The sequence below is a fragment of the Bos javanicus genome, chromosome 11 (assembly GCF_032452875.1).
Source record: "Bos javanicus breed banteng chromosome 11, ARS-OSU_banteng_1.0, whole genome shotgun sequence".
In the NCBI taxonomy this organism is placed as follows: Eukaryota; Metazoa; Chordata; class Mammalia; order Artiodactyla; family Bovidae; genus Bos; species Bos javanicus.
This window is the reverse complement of record NC_083878.1, coordinates 66,579,058-66,593,152: the sequence shown is the minus strand read 5'-3', so window position 1 is coordinate 66,593,152 and position 14,095 is coordinate 66,579,058. Positions and strand designations below refer to the sequence as shown.

The 14,095-nt window shown below is 40.7% G+C and overlaps 1 protein-coding gene and 1 long non-coding RNA gene across 3 annotated transcripts in view; one reads left to right on the top strand and one right to left on the bottom strand.

Annotated features, from left to right (window-relative positions):
* The window catches only part of CNRIP1 (cannabinoid receptor interacting protein 1), a 32,514-nt gene extending 18,758 nt beyond the window's left edge, over positions 1 to 13,756 (top strand). Inside the window, exon 3 of one of the 2 annotated variants that reach the window (XM_061432836.1) lies at positions 8,384 to 13,756. In XM_061432836.1, the coding sequence (XP_061288820.1) occupies positions 8,384 to 8,506 (123 nt within the window). In that variant the 3' untranslated portion in view covers positions 8,507 to 13,756. Of the gene's footprint in view, positions 1 to 5,972; positions 6,970 to 8,383 lie in introns of those variants that run through there. The other variant, XM_061432835.1, reaches the window with a different exon arrangement.
* LOC133257234 (uncharacterized) lies at positions 6,834 to 8,384 on the bottom strand. Its single transcript, XR_009739464.1, has 2 exons — positions 7,188 to 8,384; positions 6,834 to 7,071 (listed from the first exon to the last, which is right to left on the bottom strand). It is a non-coding gene; the product is annotated as an uncharacterized LOC133257234 (long non-coding RNA).
* Positions 13,757 to 14,095: the final 339 nt, after the last annotated feature.

Below are 14,095 nucleotides of genomic sequence, written 5' to 3'. Positions count from 1 at the left end.
TTCCAATTTAGGAGACATGAGTTCAATCCACAAATCGGGAAGATTCCATATGCCATGGGGCAACTAAGCCCATGTGCTACAATTACTAAACCCACACTCTAGAGCCCATGAGCCACAACTACTGAACCCATACAACTACCGAGCCCAAGTGCTGCAACCCAGAGCCTTTGTGCCGAGAGCCTTTTCTCTTCAACAGGAAAAGCCACCACAGTGAGAAGCCCATGTACCGCAACTAGAGAGTAGCCCCTGCTCTCCTTAGGGAAAGCCTGCACAGAGTAACAAAGACCCAGCACAACAGAAAAAAAAAATTAATAAAATATTTACTGTTTATTAACAAGTCAAGATTCCTCACTTAGTACTGAGGACAACAAATGATTCTCCTCTCCTTAGAATCTGATGGGTTCCCCTTCACATTGGTTGTGAAATTAAAGTGTACCAAGGCTTGTAACTTGTAAGAACACTAAAGTAAATAAAATGTCCAGGTGTATAGTAGAATGTCAGTTTCAGAATACGATAAACTGGGTGGCTTAAACACCAGATATTTATTTCTCACAGTTCTGGAGGCTGGAAATCCAAGATCAAGGTGCCAGCAGACCTGGTGTCTAATGAGAACACTGTTCTGATTCATAGACAGCTTCTTTCTTAGCATGGGAGAAACAGATAAGGAACAGAGAAACAGATCATCCCTCTCATGTCTACTTTTGTAAGGGCACTAATTCTATTCATGAGGGCTCCATCTTCCCGCTGTAATTACTTCTGGAGGATCCCACTTCCAAATACCGTCACTGGGGATTTAGGCTTCACCATATGAGTTTTGGGGAGATACAATCAGTCTGTAGTGGCGTCCTAAAACATTCTACACATGACAATTCATAGATGTTCTTCTCATTCAGGGAGGAAAAAGAAACACTGTTCAGTAGCTTGTAGCTCATTTGCTTGTACACTGGTTATCAGTTTCTAGATGAAAATGAGGAAACCTAGCTTCTTGACTTGCTCCTACCACTAGCTGGCTGCACAGTACTAGAGCAACTCACGTAACCTCTCTGAATTAGTTCTTTCATCCACAAAATGGAGATGTTAAAACCAGTCACAAGACTGAATGAGATTAAATGATAGTAATTGTGTATTTTAAAAAAGAGAGCTATTAAATGCACAGAATTATACTGTGTCTAATTGCATCACTGGGGAGCTTGCCTGGGTAGATTTTCCTTGGAAGGCACAGATGGGTTGGGAGTGGGTAGAGAGCTGTGTAGTTGTTTCTGTTCTTCAAAAACAATGTCAGCTTTGAAGACCCCATCTGTTCTTAGCCAGAACAGAAGAAATCCTGAGTTAGGTAGAGATGGCCAGGAAATAGAGCTCCAGAAGGAAGACTACAAAGAGCGCTTATGAGAAGTTAAAACAATTAAGATGTGGGAGAGAGGAAAATAATGCCTAGTCACCAGCAGTTAAGTTTACTATAACATGGCCTTGAATCCAACATTAACAAAAGAGAAACAGAGTAGAATTTTTAGCTGTGACTTGCTGTCAACATATTTCTGTTTTGGTGTACTGTGTTACTGAGAATTCTTGGATGGAGACTTTCTTAGTTGTAAGGATACTCAGATGTAAGTGTAGTGCCTTAAGGGCTTTCATTTTTGTTTATTGCCTGTGGTCATAATCATCTTTATTTGTTTTTGTGACTAACTTTTATTTATATCTAGTTCCAAAAAGGCCGCAGTATTGTTTCTCCCACTTACCTAACCTTGTTTCAAGCTGCTCCTGAGAAAGTTTAGTTGGTGTTTATAAAATATTTTTATAACTTAATTCAGTTGCACTTAAAATGTACAGTATCCTACGTTGGTCAAAAGTAATAGTAAGTTATCTCGGTGATTTGCAAAATGAGATATCAGTTTATTATTACCACTTAAGGGTGGTATTATAAACAAAGTTGTAATGTTTTCATTAGGATATATGTATCCTTAATAGATTTTATTAAATCCCTAGGGTTTGAGGGATATTTATGTTAATTTTTCAGGGGTGATAGATCCATTTCACCATTTAAAATATTCTTTCTGCTTATAAGAGTAACATTTATTGCAGAAAATCTAAGTAGAAAGATAGAGAAAGTTTACTTTGGGAACTGTTGTTAATATTTTTCCTTTTTCTTTTCTCTATACATCCTAGTGTATTTGAGCTCATTTTCAGCCATCTCTTTTCTGTTAACATTGTTTTAATCATCTTCTGTCATCATTAAAACTAAATTCCTGGGCTTCCCTGGGGGCTCAGTGGTAAAGAACCCATCTGCCAATGCAGAAGACACAGTTTCAATCCCTGATGAGGAAGGATTCGACATGCCCCTGGGCAACTAAGCCCGTGTGCCACAGCTACTGCGCCTGCTCTCTAGAGTCCGCCGACCACAGCTACTGAGCCCATGCGCTGCAACTACTGAAGCCCACATGCCTCAGAGCACATGCGCCCAACAAGGAGCCACCGCAGTAAGAAGTTCGGGCACCACAACCAAAGCATAGCCCCCACTCGCCACAACTAGAGAAAAGCCTGCACAACAGCGAAGACCCAGCAGAGGCAAAACTAAATAAATAATACATTAAAAAAAAAACACCTAAATTTCTGTGTGGAGGTTATACATATTCAGGGTACAGATATACCACCATTTCTCATAATACTTTCCTAAGGTTTTAGGCTTAAATTGCTTCTGGTATTTGAAAATATTTGCTAAGTTGATAGGTGAACAAGTTACAAAACTCTGAAAGTTTGTATTTCTTTAATTACTAATAATACTACATTTGAATATTTTTCAGAGTTAGCTAATTGTTTTAATGAACTGTTCAGTTTTATCCAAGTGTTCGTAGTAGTTCTTCACATATTTTATGTTAAGGATATTAGCTATTTGGTAAAACTTGTAAATACAATTTGGCTTAACATTTTTTCTGATTATAAAAGTAAAATTTGATCATTAAATCTTTAAAGTACCAATAAGTACATAGAAGAAAATTAAACTTATTCTATCAGCAGTAACATGTATAATTTTTTAAATGTAATTTATTTATTGGCTGCACTGGGTCTGCGTTGCATGCAGGCTTTCTCTAGTTGCGGAGAGTGGGGGCTCCTTTCTAGTTGTGGTGCACCGGCTTCTCATTGCTGTGACTTCTCTTGTTGCAGAGCCTAGGTTCTAGGGCATGGGGTTCAGTAGTTGTAGCCCCTGGCTCAGTAGTCGCTTCTCATAGTCTCTAGAGCACAGGCTCATTAGTTGTGGCATGTGGGCTTAGTTGCTGCACGGCATGTGGGATCTTCCTGGACCAGGGACCGATCTCATGTCCCTACACTGGCAGGCAGATTCTTAACCACTGGACCACCAGGGAAGTCCGTAACATGTATAATTTTAATGAAATTAATGCTAGACAGTCTTATTGGTACTCTGCTTAGTTCAGGTAACAATACAGAATAATAGACATTTTTTATTTAAACATTTACATTTAGAATTGTTACATAGTATCCCACTATATAGATATGCCATAATTAATTAAGGATGGAAATTTAGTATTCAGTTTTTCACTATTCTGAACACTGTGATGTCAAGATAAATTATAAGTGAAATTGCTATACCCAAGTTATGTTCACAGCTTTACTTGATACAAATTACCCTTCCAAAAGGCTGTGTAATTCAGTTCCCACTGGCAGGGTTAAGAATACCTGTCTCCTTGTTGCTCATTAAAAATCAATATTTTTAATTTTTAATCAACATTGTTGTATAGTTTACAAAGTATACTGATCAATGAGTTTTAACAAACACATACATGTGCTCTTGTAACCACCACCCCAATCAAGATGTAAAATGTTTCCGTCACCTGCAAAAAGTTGCCTGTGGCACATTTTCATCAATCATCTATCCCCTCCTCCTACCTCAGGTAGCCTATGTAACCACAGATATTTCCTCTCAGCATAGATTATATTCTGGGGCTTCCCTGATGGCTCAGCGGGTAAAGAATCCACCTGCAGTGCAGGACACACAAGAGATGCAGTTTCAATCCCTGAGTCAGGGAGATCCCCTGGAGTAGGAACTGGCAACCCACTCCAGTATTCTTGCCTGGAAAACTCCATGGACAGAGGAGCCTGGCATTCTATCACTATAAACTATATAGATACACATATATATGTACAAACATATATGGAATCATATAGTACATATATTCTTTGGGGTCTGGATTCTTTTGCTCAGCATGACTTTGAAATCCAACCTTATTGCTGCCTGAATCAGTATGTTCTATTTTATTGTTAAGTAAAAAGCCTTTTTATATTAATAGATATACCAAAATGTGTCTATCAGCAGGTAAATGATGGAACATTTGGGTTGATTCCAGTCTAGGGCTTTTGTGAATAAAGCTGCATATTTGTGCACAGGTCTTTAAGTCATGCCTTTCTAAAAAGAGAGACTTCATTTTCTTAGCTGAGAGAAGATTTGTGGACTCGAGGTACATCATCCACTGTTACAAGTCAAGCAAATTTTCCAAAGGCAAGCCAAACCTTGTTTTGGGATCAGATTAACAAGATGAGGCAATGGTGCAGGATATAATTTTGAAAGCATCTTGGAAAGCTATCTGGGAAGCACCTGATCACCCTCCCCCTGTGGCAGCCACAAGCAGAAGGCTCCTATTGCTCCCTGCCCTCCCCCCTCCACGTCTTCTGGCTCCTGACAAGTCTAAGAACCCTAAGTCAGTGCCTGTCTCCTCCCATGACAAGGGAGGGTCAGAGGAGAAAATAACAGCAGGCATCATGCTATTTAATGCCAGGTCCCCTAAATAGCTCCAGGAGATGGCGGCAGGGTCAGGCTACCCTGCAGGCCACTTGAGCCCCTGCCCAGTGGCCTCTAGGGTATTCTGTACCCTCTTCTCAGCTACATGAGAATTGTGTGCTCATGACTCTGGAGGATTCTGTGCAGTGTTTTCAGGGCCTGTCTTCTGGAAGAAGAAGGCAAATTTCTTGGGAACAAGGAGCATCCCTTATACAAATTTTTCTATGTGCAAGGCACACAGTAGGTACTCAACTGTGGCTTTGGATAATGTATAATCAAAACCTGAGGCATGGGCATGGCTTATAAACAATAGTACTTGAAAGTTAGCGTCTTTAACAAGGAAATGCTTTCAATAAAATAGGTTTTCCTGGAGTTGAAATTAATGATGGGAGGGCAGTTGTATCTTATGTTTAGTCATGTTGTACACACGTTATTTTGTACAACTGTTTTTTGAAATAGAAACCAAAAACAATCAGTAAACACCATTCCCTCTCTTCTCTTCCCAATCTCCCTTCTGTGGCAAGCTCTGAAATTCTGAGATTCTAAGAGTCATTTCCAGAACTTAAATTTGGGAAACATATACATTTGGGGAGTTATTTTTATTAAAGGCAATATCATAGCAAATGCAATAAGTGTAATGTGAATATGATTTTATAGAGAAATAAATGACTTACAGATAGCTTTTCAGGAAAATCTCTCTTGTAACAAAGGAAGATCCTTCGTTAGAGTAAAAGGCCTAAGCTTTTATCACAGGAGCCTGGAGTAATTATACTGGTTACTAAAACGCAAGGGGGCAGAGTGTAGGGAGGAGAGTTAGTCGTTGCAAACCTCTTGGCGCAGGCTTCCTTTGTTCTTGCAGCAGTCCACATCGGTCAGGTCACAACGTTACCGGAAACCTCCAACAAGATGAATGTTACTCTCTGTTCTGCAACATTTTACCTCCATATGAGTAGAAAAGTGTACTCTTAAAAGTCAGAACCTTGAAAATGGGCTATCCTGTGTATTTCAGGTAACATTCTTACCTCGAAGCAAAAACAATAGAATGTGAAGGTTAAAGTAAAAGAAACAGCTCTAAAATGGAGTCAGATTTGTTCTTCCCTATTAACACCTCTCCCACGAACATCAGCTGTCTACTGCTAGTGGCAGAATGAGTTTTTGATGGGGTGTGCTTCTCTTCCCTCAGTTCACGGACATTGGGACCTTCGAGACGATGTGGCAGGTCAAGTTCTACAATTACCACAAGCGAGATCACTGCCAGTGGGGAAGTCCCTTCTCTGTCATTGAGTATGAGTGCAAGCCCAACGAGACCCGCAGTCTCATGTGGGTGAATAAGGAGTCCTTCCTCTGAAGACAGCACTTTCTGATGCTGCTGGACAGTCTCTTCAGAGATCCACTTTTAGACAACCCAGCACAAGCCTTCACCGAGGCACACCACACCACTGCTGTGTCCTGTCGGGTGCCAAGGACCCATTAGCCCCGATTATTTTTGAAAGTGTAATTCCCTTTGATTCAGTATCCCTGACACAAAAGATTGTGATGTTCCCTCCCTAAGGGGCTCTCTTTCTGTATTCTGTATTGATATCCCTGCCTCCAGTTGTTCCTGGTCACCCTGGTGACCTCTTGGAGGAGCTTCCTGGAATCTTCAGGCCCTGTCCCGCACTTAACTTCTCCAGTGATGACTGTGCTCTTTTGTTTCCAAGTTGAGTGCTTCCCTCTTTTTTGTTAAATGTTAAATAAAAAATAACAATGTGTGTGGGTTCCATCCCAAGTGTGCTATGGTAACATGTAACTTGCAATGTTTTCCAACTCTCAAAGCAGGCTTTGTGAAAATGTGATGCAAACAGCAGTCAATGGGACTCAAGTGTTGTGCTTTCTACAAACAGCTTGGCTTTTTCAGGGAAGGATAATGACAGAAGAAAAGGACAAATGTTTAAGGATTTATAACTTAGTAAAACCCAAGTAATGTATTGTGCTGTGGCCTAGTGAAAGTGGGAGAGAGCTTGCGTGGACCACTGTTAAGATGACCAAAAGTGACAAGGTTACCTTTTTGGTAAGTGATTGTGGTGTCCAAACAGGCATACTGATGGCCTCCCTACATTCCCCTCCACTTGAACTTTGTAAAACTGTGTATGGAAATGTAATCAACTTTTGATATTTCTTAATAAAGATATTGAAAATCATCCTTGACTTACCTTCTTAGTTTTGGCAATGTTCAGCAGGTAGACCTCTGCTTCAGGTCAATTCTACTAAGACTGTTCCCGAGTCCAAACTGGTACTGCTAACTGCGTGACAGGTCAATAAATCAAGAGATGACGTGTCGGGTCGAAGAATAGAACTTCATTTGGAAAGCCAGCAACCCAAGAAGATGGTGGACTAGTGTCCCAAAGAACCATCTTACCTGAGTTGAATTCAGGCATCCTTCAGAATACTAAAAAGGGAGGAAACGTGGCTGATTGTTGCAAACTTCTTAATGTCAGAGTCATTTTACTTGCAGCTGTCTGCATAGGTCAGGTCATGGTGTTCTGCAAACCTCCAACAAAACAAATGTTATCCTCTATGTTCTGCAACCTTTTAATCTCTCTATGATTAGGAAACTGGTACACTTTGAAAGGTCAGAGCCTTGAGAATAGGCTTTCCTGTGAATTTCAGACTGTAGGCCACATTCTTTTACAAAAGTACAGAGCCAGCATGACAAAGCACAGGCAACAGAACACAAAGATTGGAGCTAAAGGAACAGATCCAATATGAAGCCAAGTTTATTTTTCTCTGTTACAAGATCTCCACCTATGTTGCAAGGCCAGGGGGATATACCTGGAGTAGAATTAGCACACTTACTCATTGATCAATTCTGACCCTTACACAGGGAATACTCCACCTGGCTCCAACAAAGCAAACACAGGCTTGAGTTCTTGGTGAACAATCAAAAAATGTCCCTCTCCTTGTCTCCATTCTTTCTTCCAGGGTGACCAGTCCCCCATCAGCCAGCCATGTAGCTGAGCTGTTTGAGGATGTGGCTCTGTAACTGTGCGTGTCCATCAAGGTAGAGGCCTCCTTGCCTGCTCCCAGACACTGCAAGACACCTGGCACAAAGCCAATATTCCATGCAGGTTGAGGATAAATCTCTAAAAGGCAAAGAACCATTCTCTTGAAAAGTGACTTAATGGAAATTCCCTGACTGTCCAGTGGTTAAGACTCTGTGCTTCTAATGCAGGAGGGCTTGGGTTTGATCCCTGGTCAGGGAACTAGGATCCCACATGCCATGCAGTGTGGCCAAAAAATTTTTTTTAATATATATAAATATATTTGCACATAGATGAGGGAGAAAAGAAAAGTAACTTACCACTTGGTAACAATATGTAATGTTCACTTGGGAAGCACAAATCCTACTGGGTTGGAAAAAGTTGGGGATTTGTTTCTTGCTGCCTGTGAACCTTCCATGTAAGAATGAAAAGTGAAAGTGAAATTCACTCAGTCGTGTCCGACTCTATGCAGTCCATGGAATCCTCCAGGCCAGAATACTGGAGTGGGGAGCCTTTCCCATCTCCAGGGGATCTTCCCAACCCAGTGACTGAACCCAGGTCTCTTACATTGCAGGCGGATTCTTTACCAGCTGAGCCACAAAGGAAGCCCAAGAATACTGGAATGGGTAGCCTATGCCTTCTCCAGGAGATCTTCCCAACCCAGGAATTGAACCGGGGTCTCCTGCATTGCAGGTAGATTCTTTACCAACTGAGCTATCAGGGAAGCCTGGGACTGTTGTAGAAATGAATTTGGAAGACTGGCCGCGGAACTTCTGCACCTGTATGTTACTTACCTGCAATGAGGCTGGACTGCCAGCAGAGCCCAGCAATGCCTTGGATTTGGGCTAATCGTGAGTGGTATTAAAAGAGAAGAGTATGCTTCTCAATTCTCTTGTTTTTCAAAAATGGCAGTGTCTATTACAACTGCTGCTACATGTTAGCATTAATCCATTCCTAATTACTGTGTTTTAAAAGTTAACACTTGACTTCAAATATTGAGATATTTAAAGTAATAGATTTACTACAGGCAGAGGCTTAAGTTTTCTTCCAGAATATTCAGGGGAAATGCAGAGTTATTAGAAGGTGGAGTAAATGTGAAAACCACATATCTTAGCCTGTTGAAACATTTGCTGAGTCAGTATTCTCATTTGGGAAACAAGCTAGTGACTCATTCATCAGAGCCTTAGTATTTGTTTTGAGAGGTAGAAGCAGTATCGTGACTTTGGTCATTTTCCATGTTTTTGTTTTTTTTCTAACTAGAGGCTTCCAGTTTGAGTTTGGAATGACTTAAGGTAGGGCTGGGGGAAATATGGCCCATATCACTGGACACACCCTCCCACCAAAGAGAGAGAAGATGAACTCCGACCCAGAAGCTGGGGGGTCCGAGTCCTAGAGACATGCTGGGTGGGTTTCAGTGTTCACCATTATTCTGCTTGTGACTAAAATGAGCTGGCTAGTGGAATTCTAACACACATTAAGATTCATGGTTTATACCACTACTTTGTACCTCTTATTTTGTTTAAGTGTGTGTGTGTGTGTGTGTGTTTCCCTTGAGGCTAGGAGGTAAGGTTGAATCAAGGGAGGTGAGGAGAGGATGAAGATGAAGTAAACAGGAAATCTTAACAGCTAATCTGCCACGTTAAGTGATCTCTCCTGGCATCTCCTGTTCTACTTACGATTGGACTCAAGCCCAGTCTCTCTGGCTACTTCTCGGCATAGCTCGCCTCCTACTCCTAAATTCAAGTGCTCAGCTATATCAAGCTGCTGAGTTGTAACTTTGCCCCTGGACCATCTGGAAGGGCTATTTTTATACAAGTTGTAGCCACGTCTCTCTACTTCTAAGCATCGGATGGCTACACAGAAGCTTGAGGAACTAGGCCATCCTTCCAATTACCATGATGACTGAAACACTTTGGAACAGGTGGAAGAGTAGAAATGCCTTGAATTTCTATTTTGTGACACCTTGCTTATTGAGAAGTCACTTATCCAGCCATCTAAACCATCCAGAATCCCAGTTGAGGACAGAAAACATGCCCAAAAGTGAAGATCTCCATCACAGGTGTCACAAAGTCCAATCACTAAAGGCTTAGGTCTTCTCTCAAGACCTCATGACTCATATTTTAAAGACAGTTCTAACTTAAAGGGTGACCTGGTCTCTGGCTCTTAGAAAATTGGGAGCAGAATAACTAGAGGAAAGATGGCAATTTGTAGGTTTATATACTGAAAATAATTTTTTCACAGAGAGAGGACAAAGAGAAAAAATATTGAAAGAAGGTAAGTCAAAAAGCATAATAGATAGGGACATAGTTCTGAATTAAACAATAGTTTCTGTGGATATCAATAAAAATTGATATACATAATCATGACTCTGATTTATTTAGGACGGTGATCCATTATCTTCAGAAATGTTACATCGTGACCCAGTGTTTTTTAAGAGTTCAGTCTGGAGCCAAGATGCCTCGATTCATAACCTGACTCAGCCTCTTATTAACTGTGTGATCTTAGGCAAGTCACTTACTATCTCTTTGCTTCCATTTTCTCAGTTGGAAAATGGAGATAATAACAGTATTTACCTTAAAGAAAGAGTTGTTGTGAAGATTAAGTAAGTTAATGCGTATAAAATTAACTGTGACGGACACATAACATTATTACTTGGTGTGTTTGGGCCCAGTCATGTTCAACTCTTTGTGACCCATGGACTGTAGCCTGCGAGACTCCTCTGTCCATGAGATGTTATTTTAAAAGACAGGGGAAAAAATACATTTTCCACTAAAACCATTAAAATGCAAAGAGAAAAACTGAAGGTGTTTAAAAAGATGCTCCATAGATGGGTAATGGTCAAAGTTTGTGCTTTGATTTTATATAAAACATGAAGAAGGAGAAGGAGAGAAGAAGGAGAAGAAGAGGAAGAAAGAGAAGGGGAAGAGGAAGAAGAGGAGGAAGAAGAAGAAGGAGAAGGGGAAGATGAGGGAAAGGAGGAGAGGAGGAAAAGGAGAAGTAGAAGAAGGAAAAGGAGAAGAATGCATGTAAAGACAATATTTTTAATTACTTAAAAACAAATAGTTTGAATCAGTATATTTTCAGATATATTAGGGAAAGACTTTCTCCACCAACAGGCTTCATAGAATCTCTTTTACAAAGAGCCAGTTCTTGATAATATGTAAACATCAGGACCGAATCAGAAAACTTAAAACCAGAGAAAGGTTGAGATTGATGTCAAAAGTTCTGTTTGTTATTTCTTTTAATCCTCCCAACAGCTCTGTGAGGTAGGCAGCACATGTCAAATCTCTGTTTTATAGGGAAAAAACAATGTCTCAGATGTTGAAAAATAACGCTCAAGCTTAAACAGATGATTTTATAAGAAACTATTTGTTCCTCAGTTTTCTCATTTACAAAATGGTGATATTACTATCCACTTTCCAAAGTGTGTTAGGATTAAATAATATGTCCCATGCAAAAACCTTCCTCCTGACACATTGTATTTAAAATGACTTCATCATGTGCCCACATTCCTGCAGTGTTTACTTTTTTTAACTGGTGGTTTTGCCTTCCTTTATTTGCAGTCTACTAGGTCAATGCTTTTCCCTCAAAAAATTACTGTGGATTGATGAAATCTAGATAGCATATTCAAAAGCAGAGACATTACTTTGCCAACAAAGGTTCATCTAGTCAAGGCTATGGTTTTTCCTGTGGTCATGTATGGATGTGAGAGTTGGACTGTGAAGAAAGCTGAGCGCTGAAGAATTGATGCTTTTGAACTGTGGTGTTGGAGCAGACTCTTGAGAGTCCCTTGGACTGCAAGGAGATCCAACCAGTCCATTCTGAAGGAGATCAGCCCTGGGATTTCTTTGGAAGGAATGATGCTAAAGCTGAAACTCTAGTACTTTGGCCACCTGATGTGAAGAGTTGACTCATTGGAAAAGACTCTGATGCTGGGAGGGATTGGGGGCAGGAGGAGAAGGGGACAACAGAGGATGAGATGGCTGGATGGCATCACTGACTCTATGGATGTGAGTCTCAGTGAACTCTGGGAGTTGGTGATGGACAGGGAGGCCTGGCGTGCTGGGATTCATGGGGTCACAAAGAGTCGGACATGACTGAGCGGCTGATCTGATCTGATCTGATATAGATGACTCTAAATTATTGTCAATAAATAGAAGTATTCCATTCCTAGAAACTCTGTATTTAGTTAGAAACCTACAGTTCTCTAGAAACAGATTACTTGGAGAGAAACTTTACTCTTAAAAGTCATAGGAACTACTGTTAGAGCATTCAGTTCAGTTCAGTTCAGTTCAGTCGCTCAGTCGTGTCCGACTCTTTGCGACCCCATGAATCGCAGCAAGCCAGGCCTCCCTGTCCATCACCAACTCCCAGAATTCACCCAGACTCACATCCATCGAGTCAGTGATGCCATCCAGCCATCTCACCCTCTGTCGTCCCCTTCTCCTCTTGTCCCCAATCCCTCCCAGCATCAGAGTCTTTTCCAATGAGTCAACTCTTCGCATCAGGTGGCCAAAGTACTGGAGTTTCAGCTTTAGCATCATTCCTTCCAAAGAAATCCCAGGGCTGATCTCCTTCAGAATGGACTGGTTGGATCTCCTTGCAGTCCAAGGGACTCTCAAGAGTCTTCTCCAACACCACAGTTCAAATATTTTCTTAGCAAGTATGGTATTTATTTGGTATTAATACCAAATAAAAGTATGGTATTTTATTTACTGACAAGTGAAAAATATGACAATATTTTTGGCCCCAGTCTCGTTCTAGAACAGTAATCCTGACAGGCACTCCAGCCTCTGGCCATGTGGATCTCTGATTCTCCTTCAGATAGTCAGAGCTGGTTCAGTTTCCTTGGCACCACACAGCCTGTACCCTCTGCTTGGAATGCCCTGCTCCATTTTCTACCTAGCAGATGCCTTCGAGTGCCAACTTAAATGTCATCTCAGCAATGAAGTCTTTCCTGACTCCTTTAAAATGTTGAGTCCAGAATTTTTCTGAAATCATCTTTATTCAAATGCTTTATTTGATGACCCCATTTCTGAAAACTGTCACCAGCTCCCATCTAACTCCTGATTTTCTGAAGTTCCCTGGATGACTTCCATGTATTCTGACTAACTCGGTGAAAATGAGCTGACTCAATAAAAAAGCAATGAGATTCTAGAAAGAGCTAGCTGGCTGGCTGACTGGCTGAAAAAAAAAAAAAGCAGGAAATTTGGGATTTACTAGCCTTTAACAGATTAGTTCTGCTCCCTTTAAAGGAGACTGAAAGTAGGCAAGTGGATGAGAAAGGAAAAGCATCTGAGTTTTCTGTCCGACATTTCTTAAAGTGAATATGTCTTTTCATGTTAGTATCATTAATGATGACAGGATTAAGGTGCGTGGTTCTTCGAAAGAGTCTATTTATGTCAGGGTCGTCATTTTGTGCTGCCCACCACGTGTTTATAGCTCTTTGCTCTCTAGGCACGTGACAGGATTGCACTCTCATGACGGGGGTAGGGGCATGTGAGAGGAGTTCAGGTCAATGAGCAGAAATGACATGAGTCACCTCCAGGCTGAAATAGCCAACTGTCTGCACAATATCCAACAGAGCTCTCTTTCCTTCGCCATGGCAACTGGCCACTTTCAAGATGGTACATCATCCTGCATCCTGATGTGAGAAGATACAGAGCAGAGCCCTAGCCAACCTTTATTGGACGTGGAGCATAAATGAGAAATAAACTGTTCTCCCTAAATTTTTATTGTGAAAAAGTTGAAACAGAAAATGGAAAGACCTGGACAACAAAGACAGCAAAAATCCACATACCCATCACCTGGACTTTGTAATTAACATTTTGCTATGATTACTTTATCACTCATCTATCTATCCATTCTATCTATCCACCATGCATCTTTCTATGCTGTATCAATCTCTCTTTTTAGAGGGGGAAGAATGAGAAACTATTGCAAAACACTACTGAGATTAACTGCTTGTTTATTATCACAACATAGTCCAGGCTTTCCTTGGCTACAACATCTGCAGAGCCCTGGCCAGCTACTCTCTCTTTCTGTTGAAGATGCTGTTAGTGGCAACCTCACTCCTTGCTTGAAGAAGAATTTAAAATGTTAAAATTACTTGACAAGAATATTGTTGAATGTTCAGAAAAATTGCAAAGAAGCATTGTGAATTTCTCAAAGCTGAAATAGCTGGGTTTTTTCCTTTGGCTTTATCAGTCACTTTCTCTTACCAAAAGATATATATATACACACACACACACACACACACACAGATTCTATAATACCAAAATTTTTT